Source organism: Oenanthe melanoleuca, chromosome 15 (genome assembly GCF_029582105.1).
Source record: "Oenanthe melanoleuca isolate GR-GAL-2019-014 chromosome 15, OMel1.0, whole genome shotgun sequence".
In the NCBI taxonomy this organism is placed as follows: domain Eukaryota; kingdom Metazoa; phylum Chordata; class Aves; order Passeriformes; family Muscicapidae; genus Oenanthe; species Oenanthe melanoleuca.
The window spans coordinates 7,833,729-7,855,080 of record NC_079349.1 but is presented as its reverse complement, the minus strand read 5'-3'; the positions used below and the strand labels follow the sequence as shown (position 1 = coordinate 7,855,080).

Below are 21,352 nucleotides of genomic sequence, written 5' to 3'. Positions count from 1 at the left end.
AGCCATGATAGTCCTAATTTTTTTTCTACTGCTAAGATTTTGCTTCCTATAAATGCCTAAAATACTGTAATATTTTACAGTAGTTTAACAAATGTGCAGCATTTAATTTGTATAAGTGGAGGAAGCAATAAATGTTTGTCTACGCCTTCTTATGTGCTTGAATGTCTGAATTGTGAGGAGCTTGTGTCCACTTTAATATTAATGTATCTTTCTCCTGACTGTGGATCTTTCCGCTTAAGTCAAATCAGTACATTCTCCTTCAATACCCAGCAATTTAGGGCATTTTAATTGTAGTATTCTCACAATCTTATTAAACAAGCTTACTTTGCTAATTGCTGATTAGCAATTGGGCAAAACAGTAGATAAATGTAATGTATGAGTGGGAGCAGATTAGTATGGAATTTGTATTATGCTAATTGGATCAGTAGCAACCCATGTTGGGTAAGAATGTCCATACAAAACTGATAAACTAAACACAATGATCAGGTTCTTCAGGCATTGTGATGTATATCTGAATAGCTGAGAAAAATCTTATTTTCATGGCATTCTGAAAGCTGTACAGGAGACACTCCTGCAAAATGAAGGCTTGACTATCTCCTTGCACAAATATGTTTGTGAGAGAAAAAAACTTCGGAATAAATTTCTTATTTTCCCTGCAAAATTTTGGTAGCATAAATTAAAGTAACTCCTTAGAAACCCACTGGATTTAGGTAGGTCCCAAGCATCCTTAATGAAACAAAAGTCTTCTCTGCTTATTCCATGGCTTTTGATTATTCTCATCCTGCATCAGGTATCTCTGGAACATGATCTGGCTGTCCTTGAGGATGGTAAAAGTAAATGGTGGGTAAAGAAGCACATGTTTACATCTGAAGTAATAAAGCCTTTGCTTTGCTTTTTTGTCTCAGGTGACATCTGCCAGAAGCCCTACGTCTCTGGTGATGCAGATGGAGATTCCTTTGAGCTGACTGGCTCAGAAGATTACCTGCTCCTTGCCTGTGATGGATTCTTTGATGCCATCAAGCCCCATGAGGTTGTAGACTTGGTCCTGGATCATTTGATGCAGACCAAAGGAGTGGGGCTCAAAGCAGCAGAGAGACTGGTGGCTGCTGCCAAGGAAAATGGATCCAGTGACAACATCACTGTTTTGGTGGTGTTTTTGAGGGATCCTCAGGACATCCTGGCAGACTGTCTCAGAGACTCTAAGAGCCCTAGGGCTGAAGATGATGCTCAGAGCTCACCTTTTAACTTCCTTAGCCGCAAGGCGGCAGCCACACAGTGACAGAATCTGTTTAGTCCAGAATGTTCAAGTAAGTTGATGAAAGGAACTGTTTTCCACTGAAGAAGCCTCTAATACCGTGGCCAAAATGTATCAGGAAGAAAGACAGAAAGATGAACATGGAACAGAAGGGCAAGGTGCCTTTTACTGAGTTCTTATTTGTCTTTTCCTTCTCCTTTTTTTTCCCCCCCTCCCCTCAAAAAACACTGAGCAGACATAGAGATTTTTACAGCCATTTCATCTCTGGGAGCAGACACTGAAGTGTGTCCCAGGGCTGTTGGTCATATCCTGGAAGTGGTAAGAAACCATAACAGGTATAAGCTAATGGATGACAATATGCATTTCATGAATCCTGAGTCAAAATTTAAATTGGTGCTTAAAAAGAGCACTGTATATTTTACTTAACTGTGATGTAACTTTTGGAAGGTGAAGGGGAGACACTGTCCCCACCTCAGAAAAGCTTCCAGCGTAGGAACAAGCTCAGGGTGCAGGGACTGGCTGACACCAGTGTGCTGTGTAAGGTGCTTTTGGTTTGTACCTAAGATACTGCAAGAATGATGTGGCCTCTTTATTCAAACAGAAACATTTAATGTTTGTGTGGAGAGGAGAAAATAAAACTGGATGCTCCAGAAAGGCAGAAAAACTAGCTAGAAATGTCCCAGGGAAAATGATAGAAAACCATCTGCTTTCTGGGATGCTCTGTTTTATAAACTGGAATCTAATATTTAACTGCACTGGATTATTTCTCCTTAGCAAACATGCTTATTGGCTATTTAGCAACCTGAAAATAAAAAACCTCTCTTGTGGTATTTGAGAGAGATTTTTACAGCAGGTAAATGTGCTCTTCCTGCCACTATTTTGTGTACTATAACAACGGAGAAATTTATTTTTATTGTGTTTGTTAATTTTCTGAACTTTATATTTGGAGGAATGTTTGCAGTGTTACTTTATTTTGTTGTGGTTTTTATTTAAGCTGGAATTTTAAAGTGGCTCTGTCTTTATTATCTGGTGTAAAAAAACTGACTTCCCTCAAGTGCCTTAAGTATTTCACCCAAAGGTTTCTGGCTGCCTATCACAGTCTGGTGAGCCAGTTCCTAATTTTTAAAATGTGACTTTTTTGTTTTCATTGATGCACTTAAATGTTTCAGTTTGTGCATTATTGTAGTGGTAATTAGATTTCAAAAAACATCTTTCATTGTTGCCAAATCTTGTGGTTTGTAGTAAAAGCTTCACTGTGACTTACTCCCCTGCCATTTGCAGAAAGCTCTAGAGATTTAATCATTGAATTACAATCTGAGTAATTATTTCATTTAAAAAAAGTAAATTCTGACCTTTAGCAGAAAATTTAGTAACACAAATTAGAAATTGTTTAGTAACATTTTTTTCATAATAGAAGATTAATTTGGCCACACTTCTTGAACCTTTTGGGTCTGGATAACTTTCTAAGGAACTGTGAAGCTCAGAGGGTGAGAGAATTGTAGTGTATATGTGAGGATGTTGCACAACAGCTCTGTTTGTGACATGCTACAGCCTGTGGTTGTTTTGTCTTCCCTGGCTAGCAGGCCTCAACAAGATCTGAAGGCTCAATAGTAAATTTGTTATTATTTTCAGTGTCTAAACAAAAAGTGCTTTGCATCTGGCAGCAAGATTGTATGCCGCGTTTAGAAGCACATGTCATTGCAGTATGTCAGTCCTGTTGGTTAAAATATGGTGAGCATTAGTGTTGCTTGGGGAGGAAGTTTAGATAGAAGAGCTGGAATGGCTCAAAGGAAGAAGAGAGCACTGTCTGTGTCCACAGTCTCTGGATCCTTCGCTGATGTGGAATGATGCAGTGACCCAAGGTTTTTGCTGGAATTACTGAGGATGATCCTACAGTTTTTAATGCAGGAACTCCTCAGTGACCTCCTCTCACTACACAGCAGCTCAGACAGTGACTGCTTTGTTTTGCCACAGGAGCTTTTCTGCTGAGAAGGTTGTAAGCAGTTTTCCACCCTACATTTTGGTGTCTTAAAATATATGGGGAAGGATTTCCCTTGCAGCAGCCTGGTGGGGTGGGCATCAGTGTTTTTAGTGAACCTTCTGTTAAGGAAGCCCTTAGACTTGTTCAGTAATCCCCTTAGATTTATCAACTCCTGTCTCTTTGATTTCTAGCCAGATACTCAATTCCATGCTAGATCCTGATGACCACAAATGCCTCTTGGTGTGTTAGAAATAGTTTTGTTATTAATGTAGCAAGAATTGTGCAGAATTGTTTGATTGTAATCTGAGGATTATCAGGAAAGGGGAAAATTGTGTTTATGAAGGGAGGTGTGAAATGTTGGTAAATTCATAATATGGTTTAGTTTCTGAAATTTGCCAAATATCCTCAGAGGTGAAGGGGACTGAACAAGCCAAACTCTTTGTAATGTTTTTTTATTTGTTTTGTTTTTTTTTTTTTTCTTTCTCCAACCTTTCTTGGGCAGATTTGCATTACAGAGGAAAGACAGTCTTTTGATGGATGCTTGCAGCTATGTGAGAATATCCTTTTTTGTTGCAAATTTGATAATTTCTGTTTTATGGGAGCTATATGAAGTGGGCCTTTTAGATAGATTTTATGATTGCTACAGACAGCTAATTCTCAAGCAATGCTCTAGGGAAGAAGTTCTGCATGCTTAGAACCTGTTACCTTACATTTGCATTCATTCTGACTGACATAGTGCTTCATTTCTTTGAGATGTAAATGGATAGGAACAGTCTTTGAGAACTCGTAGAGATTACAGTGTGGATTAAAAGTATTTCTGTCATTTTCAGAGACTTTTTACTAGCTTTAAAAAGTCCGATCAGGTCAACAGAAATTTTAATGGGTCAAAAAAGGCAGCTTGTATTTCATCACTAGAATAAGTAAATCCTAATGTGTTATCTTCAGGAAAATCCCAAATACGGTTTGGAAAAAAGAAATTATATGAAGGATTCAAGACAAATGTTCAATAATTTTCATGTGTTACTAGACTCCAAATGAATGTCTGCTGCTGCATTTTACCACTCAGCAGAAGAAAAATTGCTCTTTAAAGAAGCCTGAATTTTTAAAACAGATCACACTTAAATTCTTTTGTTGTTTGACTGGAAACTGGCTTCAGTTGTTCTGCTTAGTGGGTATCCAGCATCTCTTTTGCTAATGGGTATTTAATGCTTCTACCTTCCCTTCCTTTCCCTGTCCTCTCCTTCCAACACCTAAGACAGTGAATATTCTGAGTCTGACAGAGACAAGATTAAAATTTTACAAGTAGCATTTAGGGGGGGTTCATTTTGGCTTTTTTTTTTTCTGAGAAATATGATAGAAATTTTTAGAATAGAGGGAGATTAAGTAAAATCCACCCTCTGAGTGATGGAGGAGTGAAAGAGAGACAGAAATGCATTTAAGTATTATTAATGCCTATTTTAAAAAGGAAGTGGGCTGGAAAATAGAGCTACAAATGTCAGTTCTTTAGAGCAAAATACCAGTGCTTGAAAGAATTAGAAACACACCCATTAAAAAGGCAGAGCTCAGTTGTGGTAACTCTGTCTTCAAACAGCCAAAGAAGGAGTAGCACTGAAAGTGTCCATGGTGACTTACTGTGACCCCTCAATGATGCCTTGGAAGCTAATGCTCCTGCATGGATTTTTCCAAACATCCTCCCATGTAAAGTAGTGCTGAGAGGGAGCACCCAGCCTCTGCAGTTCCTGGTCACTGTGTGAGTGCTGCTGTGAGTAAAGGTGGAGTGTGTTCATGAGTGGAGGGGATGGTGAGCCCTGCAGGATGAGTAATTTGGCACCGAGTGGTTACAGCAGTGCTGACAGCAGAATAGTGTTAATCACAGTGATAACTTTAATAGCATTTAATAGACACTTCTCTCAATTCAAAGTCAGATGTGATGCTCTTTTAAAAAGCATTTCCAGTACCATTAACCTTCTGTTATGAGGAGCCACTAAAATTTCCACTTTTTTGTTGCATTTTGGGAGAATTGCTTCTCTTGCTTTCTAAATTCTGGAGAAGTTGGCTGTCTGCACTGGAAAACCTGTGTTCAGTTGATAGCTTAAATCAGTTCTTTGGGGTTGAAGCTTCCCTCCCAGGCAAAGGAAAAAGAAACAAAAAAACCAACACCTAGAAACTAACCTGAATGCTTTAAAAACTAACCTAAAAAAGGTGTTCCCAAAACAAGTAGCTAAGAACTTTTGTAAATGGTATTTGTAAATAGCATTGCACAAAAGGTCACTAGCAAATACCCTCTAATAAAGGGTGTAGGCAGTAAAGTCCTAAGTTAATATTCCAGCTCTACTCTTAGTGCAAGTTTCACTCTGTCAGTTAAATTATTTGTATTCTTGTGGATGCAGGTACTGAATGTGCAGCACCAGCCATTGTCTGTTTCTAGTCTTATAGTACTGAAGGATCAAGGAAATGCTTTAGGGAGAAGGTGGGGGGATATTAGCCACAACAGAGCAGATTGCAGATGATTCATGTATAATTTAGCTCTGGTTAAGCCTGAATTAAATTTCCTTGCTTAGTTCTATTACTGTCCCTTTTGCAATTGTGCCTGTGCCTTCAGACAGATTCCTACTAGGAAGAAAATGGTCTATTCCCCCTTTTTGAGGAGCAAACCCTTCTGATGATCAAAATGCCTCCCAGGAAGAATTGGAGAAGGAGAAAAATGAGCTTTCAAATGAATGCAAAGCTTCCCAATCTACATGGAGTTATGTACTGTCCTTAAACACAAATTTATAGCAGATCTGGTTGCATTTGAGTGGTGCTGGAAACCAGGGAGCCAAGCTTATCATAGCCTTTCAAACAGCAGCAAAACCAAGAGGCTGGTCCTCTCTAAGTTAGTAAATCGAGCCACTGAACCAGCTAGACCTGTGGAGTATTTGTTTTGCAGCATTGACAGCTCCTAAGAACTAAGCCAGACACTTCCTGCATGTGTTTTGGTTGGGCTTAATATATTTCTTGGATTTTATTTAATTTAAAGCTATTTCTATTTATATAAGTCATGTCAGCTGAGAAGTAAACAAATGGAGATTTGAAGGAGTGACTGCACCTCTGAACATGTATCTGTCATAGACACTTTTAAAAATAATGCCTTAAAATGACAGATAAGGTTATCTCTGCATGGAACAGGAAACCAAAATCTTCCAGAGAATCACTTAAACCTTTATTTTGGTATGACCCTTCAGACCTGAACACTCACAAGCTGTTTGGTGTGCCTGGTTCAATGTGTGTTCCAAGCTGTGCACCCTGCTGCTGGTGCACACAAAAATAAACAAGGGACAGCTGTGTTGGCCACCGAAAATTTAGCAAGATACAGCTTTTGTTAAACAGAAGACGACAAAATCAATAGGAAAAGAAATGTTTTCAAGTTTCTTGGAATGCAAACAAAGAAATAAAAAAAAAAGGCAGCCTCGAAGAGTTGGCAGTGCATTGTCGGCTGAAAACCACTGTTTCAAGCAAATGAATTCAGCTGCTTTGTAATGTTGGTTTTATTTTGATAACAAACTCCTCTCAGTCAGAGTTTTATGTCTTATTATGTGCTTTTTAGTTGAAGAGACAAGATAGATTCAGTTCCTTAGAAAGTTAAATATATCTGGGTTTTTTGACTAGCTGGGTTCTGACTGAATTTTCTCTCAACTATTAAGCCTGATTACTCATTTCCATATATTATATATATATTTCCATATATTGATATATATCAAATTCTGAAGTTATTACTGATTACATGGTTCTGGATTTCCCTGCACAGGAATGTCTTTGGTCCTTCCTGATCTAGTGGATCACTCCTTGAGGCTATATTATCCCTTTTGAGGCAATACATTATGCAGGTAAAAGGTCTGTTGCTTTGGCAAATGGAGGTGGAATGTGTGACCATCATTCCTGCCAGGAACTATTTATCTTTTTATCTAAGCAATGATGCTTCTTTTTGGATGTCCAAGGATAAAGAGATAATAGCTAGGAAAACAGAGTGATCCTATGGGGACCTTCTCAGGGCAATATAAGTACATACTTTTTTTTTTTTTTTTTTTTTTTTTTTTTCTTTTTTTTTTTTTTTCTTTTTTTTTTTTTTTTTATGGTGCTCTTTATAACTTTGTGAAAAGGCATTCAGTTGAATATTGCATGATTAATGCTGCTTTCTTTGTCTGTTTTTTCCACTTTTTTTCCCCCTTCAGTGTGTTTAATAATAGCAAGATATTTGATTTATTTGGGGTCAAAACTTCATACTGACAAAAAAAAAAAAAGCCAGTATTAAGTTTTTAACTCTAAGTTCATTTAACTTAATGACTTTAATTACTTTTAACTTCCTCTTCTGAAAGTCAGTTCTGCTCTGTCTCCTCCCTATTTTCTTCCCAATTTTCATTTTCTCTATCTTTTTTGTCTTTTTTACATTGTCATCCTCTCCCTCTCCAAAATGCTGCTTTTTAGGCTGTAAAATCTGTTGGTTAAGTCAGTTTAGTTGCCACTTTATAATTTTCATTTCATCTGTGTCCATAGTGAGTTTGGTCCAATCTTTGGAGACCTACAACACCAAGAGTGTAAAAAGAACCATGTGAGCTAGGAAGAGACTACAATAACTGTTGCTTTGGCATGGACCAGTATTGGATATGTAAGAAGAAAATCCTGTTATTTGTATCTTACTCCATAGGAAGTTAAGGTTATTTCAGGTAACAATAGCTCTCACCCTGATTACAGGACTTCAGAAGTGTTCTTGTCTGTCTTTCCTTATTCCTGCAGATTGTTTGTGTTTTCAAACATTTGCACTGTTGAGAGTTGGGGGAAAAGCTTTCTGCGTTCCTTCCCCTCCCCAGATTTCTCTCCTGCCCTAGCTGGCTGAGCAGTCAGGGTGGGAGCAGCAGCACAGCCTGAGGCTCAGTGACCTCTCAGTGCCATTCTTCAGGGTCTGCCCATACTGTAACACCAGTCCCATGCTTGAGGAATGGTGAGACCTCTGTAACTACTTCTGCTGACTTAAATATATCTTCTTATCAGTATTAAAACAGTACAGGAGCAGAGCTATTGCTTTAGGCACATTTCTTGCCACTGTGTTGGCTGATGAACCTTGAATGAAAGTAAGAGGGCCAGTGACTTTGAAATAGGAGAGTTGTTAGCCAAGTTTTGTAGACTTGTAGTCCTTATTTATTTTATATGCTAATCTGCACTTGTGACCCTGAGCAGAAAAGCTGCAGTACAGCAGGTTGTATAAGCTGTGGCTTAACCAGTTATCTGGTCTCTTGAAACTCTTATTTAAGCTGACTGGTTTTATTCACAGATCGAAAACCTGTTGTCATTGATCATTAAATGCTATGCATATTTACATGGATTGTTCTAATAGTGCTTGTGTGTATTATGCTACATTACCATATTTTTCATATATGTATGTATTGCATGAGGTATAATTGTTGGGATTTTTTTGTACTGTCACTTTTGTATTCACACAGTGCCTCATGTATCTATTTGCATATTGCAAGAAGGTGTTTCAAAACAGTGATTGGAAACAGGTGAGGAAATCAACTTGCCACTGTAGGATCTGATGGTTCTGAAGTATTAATAAAGTGATTCAAAGCCCTGTTTGTTTCTTTTCTTAAAGATCTATTTCATTCTAATATTTCAAGTACCTCATGTTGCAACGTTTTTCATGTAGGTCATGTTGCACATCTTTGAGTGGCTACCCTGTCTCATCATGGTACCTTCTTCCATAGTGCTGTACTGAGAAAAGAGATCAGTGGAAACACTAGAAGGAAGCAATCCTTGGGATTACACAGTGTGAAGTTGAAGAGATGAATGTCACTGGAACTATTTTTAGAACTGTGTACCTCTAATTCATTGACTTGATCTGTTACTTCTTTCTCCCAGCTGACTACAGTGGCAATGCAGGTTAGGTGGGATGTACTGGCTGTGTCCTGCAGTAACAGGATAATGATCTGAAAGACCCTATTGCAGCCAGACATGGTGACAATTTGTTTACTTCCACACTTAAAGAAGTGGTCTTTACCACTGAAGTAGAGGGCTGGAGAATGAATTCTCAGGGTATGTTAGGGCTAATTTACTACAGAACTATAGAGAAAGTTCTAAGAGGAATGATAACTTGAAATACAAGTAAGGCTTGGAAGCTAAACTAATCTGTGTGATTGTTTCTGAAATGCAGGTGAGGAAGACATGAGATCAGGACAGACACGGGAGACTTGACAAAAGGCAAGCTTTAACAAGGGGATCTGAGAGATGCCATCTTTCAGGAAGTTTGTATAAATGCTTTTGTACTTATCATAGAGAGGAGAATAAAAGTCTTCAAGAACCCAGAATGCTGCATCACAGGAAAACAAATGAAGTATTTATTGAAATACAAAAATAACTATACACCTGATAATTCACTATGGTTATTCTGGTCAAGATGTTGTGGGCATGCTTGAACCTACTTCAGATCAAACCTCAAGTCTCTTGAAAATATCTTCCATTTCATGGTTCTAAATGTCTTTTTCTGGTTTGTTTTTATTTTACTTTTTTAACAGTAAGAATTGCAGGGGTGAAACTTCACTTGTAATAATCTCTAAAAAAGCAGCAAATTCCCAGAAAAGTGTAGGCTGGGGATTTACTTGACTAGGTTTAGCAGCAGTTTTTCAGCCTGTGATTCACTGGGCTCACCAGAGAGCACAAGCAGCAGCTGCCTTCTGCTGTTCTGTGGTTTTGTAAAGCAGCTGTGGGAATCCATCAGCCAGGTAACTCCACAGTCCGAAGCCAAGTCCAGCTGATCTTTGCCAGTAATACAGAGCTGAACAAAGTCACTCCAGTGTCTCATGGGAATCTCTGGTTCTTCCCAACAAAGGACACTGCCTTCCTCTAGGTCTGAGCCCATTCCAGCTGCAGTTGAGAACAGGACTGGACATCACTGTTTATCCTTGCTGGTGCCCAACGTTGGCTTTGCTGTCTCCTTTTGAATAGTAGGAGATGAAATCCAGGCATTGCTGATTCTTGACTGTACTCTTGTACTCGTGACTGTTTTCCTTCTCATCCGACAGATCCCTACCACCCATGTGTTCAACATGGGGCTCAGAGCCAACCTTCTGCTGTAGGATTCCAGTCCTTGCAGGCTCTGTTGCTGAAGGATTTGAGCAATAAACAATAAATAAACCTATGGAAGTGAATGTAAAGGAACAGCCCTTTGGCCAGTTTGGGTCAGCTGTTCTGGCCATGTTCCCTCCCAGCTTCCTGTGTACCTCCTCACTGGCAGAGCCTGGGAGACTGAGATGTCCTTGATTTAGAGTAAGCACTGCTTAGCAACAACTACAGCATCAGTGTATTATCAACATTATTCTCACACTGAATCTAAACTACAGCACTGTACAGCTACTAGGAAGAAAATTAACTCTATCCCAGCTGAAACCAGGGCTCTGCCAACAGCCTGGAAATGCCTGTCCTCTACCTGGGAAATGGAGAGAACAGAAGTGCTTCTTCAGAGACTGGGAGAACTTTCAGCAACTCCTAGTACTGCAGAGTTCACATCTCTGCCATTTGGTAAGGGATAGATAAAACATTTTCTGCATCTAGATCAAATTTGCTATTCAAGTAGCACAAATATAGATTACTTACTGTCTTTTTTTTTTTTTTTTTTTAATAAATCAAGCATAACCTTGAATATGTCATGGAGAAAGTTGTTTGTAAATTATATGTAGAGACTGGAATGAGTATTTACCTGTTTCACCAAACTGATACTGCAGTTTTGCTCATGTAACTGTGCAGGTCTTTTATGGTCAATATCACTTATCGTTCAAAACACAACACCAAAAACCCCACAGATTAATAATGGTGGTTTTTTTTCAGTGTTAAGCTGTTCTTGCACTCTTCTGGTTTGGATCTCTAACAAAATATTGGTTGCACTACAGCAAATTCTTAATATCTTGTTAGATGCTTTTTTTATGCTTGTGTTTTGTTTTTTAGTAGTTTTTTCTTTTTTACTGGAGTCAAAATGTTTTGAAGTTTGGGTTTGCCACATTCTTATGTCGTTATGTTGAGCTGTTTGGAAAGGATCTTAAGTTCTCATTAGAATGAGAAAATATTTAAATGTTTAAATGTTGCAGCTGTTACCTAGCCTTCAAATCGAAGTAGTTCTTGGAAGGAGCTATTTTGAACAAGCCTTGACAAAGATAAACCTGCTCATTTTATACAAGAGTTCATAGTATGCTTGAGGCACATAGTAAGGCAAAACCAAGTTCCTTTTGCATAGCCTAGAAGAAAAAATTCCAGCTATGCTGTGGTGAGCCAGGCTAGCTCCAGAACTGCAGTTTGCACTTTGCTGATGTTCTGTTTTCCCTGAAAGGACTGAACCAACCACAGAAAAGAGACTTCCCACATATTCTGGGCTGTAGAGTAAGCGCTTCCAGGAAAAAGTCTGGGACTTGCTTGCATCCAGCATGATTTTCTGTGCAGACCTTCAGCTCTAAGTCTTTGCACGTGCCCGGACAGGGCTTCTGTGCCAAGGGAAGGCAGGAGGGGTTCGGTGTGGAAAAGGCGAATGGCTCAGCAGGTGCCCAATGTCCCTTCGGGGCTCTGTGTGCCACCCCTAGAGGGCTCCCGCCTCCCTTCGGCCGGAGCCGGCCGAACAGACTGGGAGGGTGTGCAGTGGCCATCATCTGCACAAGGTGTGTGTGCTGTCCTTCCCTTCATGTTTTCAGCTTGCGGGTGGGCACTGGAAAGCCAAGTGGGCAATGTTTCTTTGCACGATAACACCTTCCTTCCTCCCCTGTGTCTTTTAAGAAGTTGCTATTTTTTGGCATTAATTATGATTTGTTTCTTACTGGTTAGATTCAAGCAGTTGGTTCGTGCTGGGGCCCAGCTGCCCAATACCAGATCTCTGATAACAGCAGTAATTTGGGGAGGGTGCAAAAAATAAATTTTAAAAATTTTTTTAAAGGGGAGGCAATAAACCTTTCCTATAAGGAGTGGGACTAAACAAGTGTAGCTTAGAATGATAATCCTTTCTCGTCTCTTAGTCAAGATTAAAAAATTCTGAAGGCTTCTTTCTCTTTATATAGGATATATAAGATATTTCTCTGGGTGTTCTTCTGCAAGAGATGCATCTTTTTTTAATCTTTCATTTGACAGCCCAGTTCCTTTGTGAAACCACATTCTGGTGTCAATGTGGGGAAAGGAAAAAATAATTTTAACAATGGATGAGAAGACACTTCAGGCTTTCTGCATAATTATAGTCATTTAAAATCTTGAGCAAAGTCTCTATGCTTGGAGAAGTTCTAAGTTATAATTAAGCCAAGCTGCTAACGATGGATGTAATTGTTGGGTTACAGACAAGCACAGGTAACATGAGTTGGGCCACTGACAACAGATATTTTACCCAATTGTTTTCTGTTGATGCAGCTAATTCCACACAACTGTTCCAGCAGCTGGAATGACCAGTATGGGGTGAGGAGTTTTCCCTGACAGACTTTACTGGCCCACGGTCATTGGTCTTTACAGGTGCCACGTCCTCCTTAATGTTGGCTGTCAGAAGGCTCCCTGGAGCACAGCTGCTTTAGCCTTGCACCTCTTGAACCCCTACCATGACAGACTGGAGACAGGAGAATGGATCAGCTGCTGAGATGATTCTTCCAATTCCTTCTTTCTATGCCATGTCTTTCTGAAGAATGGAGATATTGTCATTGACATGAAGGTCAAATTAAACAGTGCAGGCAGGCTTTGGTGTTGCATTGGTGAGTCTGCTTTTAAAACCAAACAGTAATCCTCTCCCTCTCTCTGTTTCCCCTCCAAAGGATTTCTATCTCTTCAGAGTGATGAAATATCAAATCATGCATGGACAGACCTTCCTCTTACTATAGATCTAGCACTGGTTGCCTGTACAATTTTTGCTGTCCTGATGGATTAGGACACTAAAGTGAGTATCAAATTCCAGGCATTCAGTATTAAGGTTGCATTTAAGATCTAAATACAAGGTGTTTGAAATTTACAAGCCAAATCACTGAGACAATGTTTCTGCACAGTGCAGTGATACCAGAAAATTGTAAGGAAAGCATTTCAAGCACTGGATTTTGTACTGACACTAAAACCTTTGGAAAACAGTTTAATCTTCCTCCCCTCACCAATTATGTTCTTCCCCATGGAAAAGTTTATAAGGCTGGGTTTTTTCTGAATTGTAGCATTTCAATTTGTCTTGGTTTTGTTTGCTTTCTAAGGTAAAGAGATTATAGATCTGTGTTCCCAGTTTTAAGCCTTTGTAATTGGTGGTTTGTACTTTATTACCTTGGTAATGCTAGCAAGAGATTGGGAAGGGATGTTTTTTGCAGGGCAAATTAGACATGAAGGGGATCTGAGCAATTTAGTGGGTTTTACTTTTAGGTAGTTTAAGGAAGAGTTAATGAATAAGCCCTAATACAAATACTAATGAAAACTGTTTGTTTCTTCCCCCTACTAATAATCACCATTTGTAATGGAAGACATGTTGCGGAGGCTGCCCCTGCAATTAGAAGATTTGTCTTCTAATATTTTCTTGTTAATGACCTTTAAAGTCAGTGAGCTATTCCCACTAGCAGTTGGCCAGGCCAGGATATGCATTAGAAGGCTAATGGCAGGCATCCTGCCTTGCTGAGGGCCATGTCTCATGGCAATCCTCTGGAGCTGGCTGCATCACTCAGAGCACTTAATACTGGCTTTAGCTCTGCTAAAGCACTTTTTGTGCTCCCATCCCCTCCTTTGGGAGACTGATCCATTGACTAATAGATCTCACTGTCAGGAAGTCTTTCCTATTCTTCAATCTTACTAATCTCAGCTCCAAAATATATAACTGTATAACTTCTTTGACTACTCTTCAGTGAAAAGTTTAAGAAGGAAAAAAGGAAAGAAAAAAGTCATCACACTTGTATTTAAAAAACCAAACTGAAACTAATCTGGTTTTCAATCTTCACTCCAAAACTTATAGAACTTGGGGTTTTAGTTAATTTCTGCCTGCATACATTTTTGGCAGATGGCAGCAGGATCTCAAAGCTGGCTAGCATGAAATCCACTCAAAACTACTGAGCCTTTGGGTCTGTCAGGGACCGATGTGTGTGCCTGTGTCATGTACAAAAGCTGGCAGCTAATGAAAGCCACACAGAGCTGCTCAGGGAAGTTTGTGAGGTTACACAATGCACTAGTTGAGATGTCACAGGAATGCCAAGGGCTGGGGGTATGGAGGGAGGACCACCGGGGCTGCATTTTGAAGGAAAATGGTGTCAGCACAAGAGCAGCCTGCAAAGCTCTGGGCTGGGCAGTGGGAGCTGCCTGCAGCCCTTGCCAGCCCGGGAGAGCGGCTGGTGTGCAGGAAGTAGCTGGAGAGAGGTTTTCACAAGGATCTGTTGTTTGGTTGCTCAGATTATATCAGTGTTCTGGCTATTGAGAGGGATTTGGCCTTTGCGTTTTGCTTTCAGCTTTATTTATTTTTGCCTGTTCTCAATTCTCTTTGTGAATACCAATATTCTGAGTCACCCAGAACGATTTCTTTCCAGCTCCCCTTCGACTGCCTGTAGGCTGGTGCCTGCCCCTGCCTCCCCCTTTACACTTTGCTGCACTTATTTAGCTCTCAGTATTCCATCACTTCTCAACTCCTGCAGCCCTGGCACCTGAGTACTTTCAACTACAGTGTACCTCTGGTTCTTTGCACAAGTTGTGTTCTTCTCCTGATCTCTTCTGCACTGTCCCACATGTTTCCCAGCATTTGAGATAAACTGTGGCCTCATAGCATATCCCAGTGCTACAGCAGCTTTGCTTAGAGTTGGTCGAGTGAAATGCTTCAACCTGGAAACTGGGCATCCAGAGCCTTTGGACTGTTTCTGTTACACAGCTCCTTCTGTGTCCCCCTGGATAAATCCATTTACCTATTTGCCTTTGTTTCTTTGATATACATTGGTGTTGAAATTGTCTATGGTATCTACACCAAACAAACAGGGCCCTATTTCTCTAAAACTAAAATTAAAAGATGCACTGTACAAAAGATGTAATTATATAGTGCTTTAAGGGGTATTCCTATATGAATTGCTGAGCTCTGTCACACAAGAAATTCTACAAATCAATAAAGAAAGAACCTGGGAAGGAGGATGGGTCACTGTCAATACTGCAGATGCCTTAGTGCTCTTTAATGACTGTCCCTAATGGTATTCAAACAATCTACATTTGCTTTAGCTTTTTTCAAAGTCCAGATGAGCTACTCAGAGCTCTCTTAATGATGCAAATTATTTAATGCTCATTTGTATGCAGTATGTTCCTGCTTTGAAAGTACTTCACAGAATTGGAGCCAAATTCAGCTTTGCAGCTCCCCTGAAGTCAGTGCTTGTCTGTGCATCTGTTGGTTGCTTCTTTTTGATTTTGCTTGAGAGTTAACTTCTTGTTATGCTGATATTATTTTTAAGGTAATATCTGCAAAGTATTTTGCATCACTCTTCTCTGCTCCCAAAAAAGCAGCTGTGAGTACAGAAGCAGTTCTGCTGATTCTCACATCTCTCTCTTAACCCCTACAAAGGGAGGACAGGCTAAGCAGGATACAATTATGGTGTTCCTTTCTTTCCTTTACTTTGCACCTCCTAAGCACAGTTTCAGTGATATCTGGCACTTCTGAAAATTATCCTGCAAAGAATGTCTGCCATCTGATGTATACAAGATATTCTCTGTGGCCCATTTCTGGTTTATACAGTATAACTTTGGTGGAGGCCAAAGTCTTGTACAATTCTGCAGGTTGGTTGTGCTCAGTATAACAATGTCAGGATATATTTTCTTGTGGTTGGGAGCAGTAGGCACAGGAGCCTACCTGAAATTTTGATTTAAAGTGCCTGCTGAAAGATGGAACAGACACTCTTAGTTCAAGGATATACTCATTTTTAGTTAGACTTGATAACTGCAGTATTATTGCAATGTAATTTTTCAGTCATCCCAGCTATGTTTTTAATATGTACATTGAAGAAAATAAAGAATTATCTGCAAAAATATTGTTCGCTCCCTCTGGGTAATGAGTAGGGGGTGATTTTCAGCTTGCAGCACAGCCATCTACTGCCAGCACGGAGAAAGTGGGAGTAATGGAAAAGCATCCTTTCTAGATGTGCATGTCACTAGAATGGGCAGAGATGTTTCTTGTCAGGTGTTAGAGGTCTGCTGGCAGCACAGGGATGAGTGCTGAGATGTGGGAATAATAATTTCATTTCCAAGTTCCACAGCAGATCAATCCAGATGCCCTGTTGCCTTATTTTATATAATAGAGTATATGACTGCTTCCCCTCTCCCTTTCCTGCAGTACTGCCCTCCAGCCTGGGTTAATGTGGATGTTGCTATTGCTCACTCCTTCCCTGCTCCCCTCAACTCCTCCCTCTCCACTCTTGCCCATCACTTTTGGCCTGCATCTCTTCCCTCTCTCCTTCTGGGATGGATGTAATCCCTGGAGGAATGTGGCCCACAGGCTTCTGAAGGACTTGGGTGTGTGACTCTGGAGAGCCACTGATGCTAAATGCAAAGCAGGAAAAAGCAATCTCCCATCACCTGGCAGCACAGGGAGGGAAGAGCTGGATATTTGTGGGCTGCTCAGTGTGCCTGGATGTCCAGACAGCTTATCAGATGAAAAATAGAGGCCAGACTTTTCAGCTTCATGTGCCATTTCCCTATTCATTGTGTCTGGGTGATGTATTCTCTGTCTGTGGTTTGAATAAATATCTTTCATAGCTACTTTCTGCTTCAGTCCCCCTTGGGACAACTCTTTCCAATTCAGCTTCATCAGTGTGCTGAAGATGTGAAGTATGAGTGTGTGGAACAGAGGAAGAGAAGACAGAACTTCATGCAGAGCATCTAAGAAGCTTTAGCTTCAGTCATATCTGTGTGAAAGCTGCTGCATGTAAACTGAGGCTTGTGTTAAGTTGCACACAACTCTCTTAGTCATGACTCTTCTTCCCTTTCCTCTTTGTATTTATATGTCCACAGAGCATTCAGAAATATTTGCAAGGAGAATGCCAAGCTACTAGTAGGACCTGAACTTGTAATTTTTTTTATAAGGCTTTGCACTTGGGATGTTGTGTTTTAGAGAGTATCCTGGAAAAGTAAGAGAGATGTAATGGAAAAAGAAACCACAATTCTGTGTGGGGAAACAGAGTTTTGTTTTATGTAGTAGGCATCCATCTCAACCCTGCTAAAGCAGAACAAACCCTCTTCTCTAACAACAACGCGAGTTGTTGTTAATTAATGTCTTGATGAAAACTAAGTCTTTGCCATCTGTTCCGCCACCTCACTACGAATGCTGCTCTCATGTTGATTATGTAAGTAAAAATGAAAATATATTTTGGTAGAGTGCTGCATGGCACTGTGCTGAGTCTTCTCCTGTTTCTATTTACCATTCCCTGCCCCCATCCTACAAGGAAAGGAAAAGGCGATAATTGTTTGACTCCTCGGCAGCTTTATCCTGGAGCTGCCGTGCTGACTGCCAAGCCCTGTGTGTTGTGGGAGCAGCCACCTCACCCCTGCTGTGTTTGAGCCGAGAGCCCTTTTGTAAACCCTGCTTATTATTAGGTTCATGAAAAAGCCATGGTGAAGCTGAAGCTCTAAATTCTTGTGAGGGGTTAATATGAAATGCAGAAGAAATGTGAAAAGGAAGGCCTGGTTACTCCATAAGTGATAGCCTGACCTCTGGGAGCAGCCCACTGCTCTTGTTACAAGCGTGGCCTCTATCTGTCCAAGGGTGGAGATGGAGAGAAGAGGAGGGGTAGCTTTCCTGTAAGTAGGTTAGAGCAATTACTGAGGTCTCTTACAGCAAATGAAGTTGTCAGTGTGAGTCACATTCCCTTTTCTCTTTCACTGCCAAGTTTTAGGCACTAACCAGACAGCAGGAGGAAAAAAAAAAAAGGAAAAGTTGAACTGGAACAACCCTTCATTCGGGGTATTGTTTGATGTTTTAGCTCTGATTGTACTTAGAGATAAAGGGTCTATAAATATCCCGTCTGCTGAAATTCCTTATCACAACATCGCCTGTCAGCTGAACAAATAGGTTAGGCTCTCAAATAATACATAATTACGTATGTAAATACAAAATTACTGATTAAATCCCTGCAATGCCACATGCAGTGGAGCCTCATCACTGGAGGACATTAACCTCTTGTGGTGCACTAGAGCTGTCCACCTCAGGACAGCAAGCGGCACATACAACTGTCAGTGCTGAAACAGCAGGAGCTTGGAGACTGGGCTGGAAGAAGCAAGGAGATATTTATCTGCATGACTAGACTAGATGAAAGCATCTTCTGACACTTTTTGAAAGTATCTGAGCATTTAGTTCTGTTTAGCAAATGTCTGGAAGCTTTTTTACTCTGCTTTATAGCTTTTAATGAAGCATTGTGATTCCCATTGTGGTCAATTGTTTGACACTTTTATTATTACTGGTATGCAGAGCATTTTTTAATGTTTGACAGCTGGAGAAAGAAGTATTTTGTGCACGGAAACTTTTAGCACAAAGCTGCTGTTTTCCATTCTGCCTTTGTCTTTTATTCTTGCTGATGCAAATCAACGAAAGACAGAACTGATTAAATTACATTTGTTACTTCTTCCTTGATGATAATAAGACACAGCCTGCCTTTTATAAAAGGCAGAAATAGAGGATGTGACTGCTTCTACAATATTTCTAGAAAAGCTTTTTTTCCCCTCTTACAATATAAAGGCACTTATTTGTTTCTAATGTCTTGATTTACCAGATAATGCGAACTTCCTAATGTGTGCGGAACAAGAATATAGCGATGAAGGACAGTTAGCAATGGATTCCATTTGGAAAGCTTCTATCTTGTTATTTTTATTAATCCAACAGTATAAATTAACAGAACACATCACAAAACAAACACAGCAAGATACTTCTGTCCTTCACAGTAGGGCTGCTGATCATTGCACAAAGCAGTGCCCTCTGTTGCAGGCTTTAGGTCTATATAGCCACAGTCCTGCTACTGGGTTCTGCCTTCAAGGCACTGCTACCACTGGAGAGAAAGGAGAGGCACAAATAGGATCCCCAGGATTGTTTTGGTGAGTAATGTGCATGTCTTGGGGATTGTGCCATACCTTTTTTTGAACACTTCTACTGAGAAAGGAGGACTGGGTTTGTCTGTCTTGCTTGTGCAGTTTGCAAGGGAAAAGATCCTGGATCAGGAGGGCATTTCTAGCAGAAAGGTCCTCCTGATCCAGGCTGCTTGTGAGAGGGTAGGACAATGTTACCAGGAGCACAGAGAATTACAGCTGGGAGACTTTGGGAAGCATAAATGGCAGAAACAGGAGAGGCAAAGGACGAGCAGAAAGGAGGTGGTTATGGAAGTCATTATAAAACTGCCTTCATGATTGCTTTTTCCTGCATTTTTCAAAAACGTAGAGAAGTGCAGTAAAGGATGGCAAAGGCAAGAGAAGTATCTGAAGGCTTCTCAGCAGTGCAGTCAAACCTCCTGATTTTACAGCTGAAACTAGTCTTAGGGAGTGATATCACCTGGCAGCTGAGCCAAATCTAAAGGACTACTGTATCAAAATGATGCATCTGCTTCCAGTCCTGCTGTTTTCTTTATATGGGTCTGGTGCTTGTCTGACTCTTTAATGAGCTCATGCAGCTTAGTAAACTGCAAGAAAATGAATTCAGTAAAAAATACACCAGCCCAGGAAAGGAGAAGAATTGGACACTGTGAGAATGGAAACTGCAACGAGTAGGAGAAACATGAACATCAGAATTTTGCTGCACATTTGGGGTGTTTTGGGGGGTGCCTTGCTCCTAGTTGATGCTTAATCTTCTGCTTCACCTCCTAGGTGGGTCTTCCCCTGCGCCTGAGCAGGGAGGCTGACTGGAGAGCTGAAGGAAGGTCAGCCAGCAACACCAGCTCCTGGGGCAGAGAGAGGACTGGATTGGACTGCAGCAGCCCAGCAGGATGCTGGCAAGGAGAAGAGTATAGTGCAAGAGAAACCAAGGAGGAAAGGGGACAAACACAGAGTAACCACAGAAGGTTACTGCAACAAGCCCTGGAAAAATGCTTGGGTACAAGGCAATGGTCCCACCTTCCTAATCTAGCTCTTAAAGGGTTTATTCTTGTGTATCCATGTAGCTGCCCCTGAAGGTGCTTATGTCTCTTTTGTAGCCATACATTTCTCTAAAATGGGCTTTGATAAGGGGACAGCTGCTGCATTTTTATTATCTATGATAAACAGCAGTAAAATCTGTTTAGAGTTCATGATGGAAATGTATCTATATATTGGCATTTTTTCAGCTGCACTGCACAAAGGTAAATGTGACACGAGATTGGTGCACTGCCCCCTTTTAATCCATTTTCTCTAGATGGGGGCACTTTGCCTCTCTGCAGGAAACACCAGCACAGCTACTGTGCTAGTAAACACTCATTCCTCACTGCAGCTTCCCAGACTCATAAATCCAAGCAACTTGTAGTTGAATAGCAATTAAATATCCACGTGCATTTCCATACCATGATCTGGTGCACAAGGCATAGGCTAAGTGGCTGCACATCTGCTGTCTGCTCCCCCACACGTGCTGCTTGGTAGAGCATGATCACTGACCTTATCCTGCCACAATTAATGGTACATGGAAAATTGGATGCACAGCATCATCCTACAGATATTTTGCCAAATCTTTCTAAAATAATTATCTTCTTTCTTTTGGGTTTGTGGGCTGTTTTTGTTTGGTTGGTTTTTTGTTTGTTTGTTTGTTTGTTTGTTTTTAAAAGCAGCCTTTATTGTCTTTCTCTCAGGATTTCCAGGCCAGGGATTCAGGTGGGCTGTTAACATCAGTTGGAAATGAGACATCATATTGAAAAGTTAGTTGAGATTCAGGACCCTGATATATCCTCACAACAATTTTGTGTCACTTGTACAAAACCTAGAGACTTGGTAATGCAGTAAGATAAATGTAGTGTCTGATTACAGTGGATGTGTTACACTTATAAAAGGCATCTCTTATCATGAGGCTCTGCGTATGTGCAATAATAACCACCATATGTCAGGTAAGACAAAGATAATGTGAGCCAGAACATTTTCCTATTGTTAAAACTTTCAAAATCCCAAAAGCTACAAATGTCTTAATTATTAATTCAATTTTCCTACAT

General features: G+C 40.3%; 1 protein-coding gene across 4 annotated transcripts in view; it reads left to right on the top strand.

Moving 5' to 3' along the window:
* Positions 1–21,352, top strand: part of PPM1F (protein phosphatase, Mg2+/Mn2+ dependent 1F) — a 97,296-nt gene that overhangs the window by 17,053 nt on the left and 58,891 nt on the right. For 2 of the 4 annotated variants that reach the window (XM_056504048.1, XM_056504045.1), the window contains exon 7: positions 906–9,114. In XM_056504048.1, coding sequence (XP_056360023.1) covers positions 906–1,279 — 374 coding nt within the window. In that variant the 3' untranslated portion in view covers positions 1,280–9,114. The other 2 variants (XR_008841663.1, XR_008841664.1) reach the window with 2 other exon arrangements.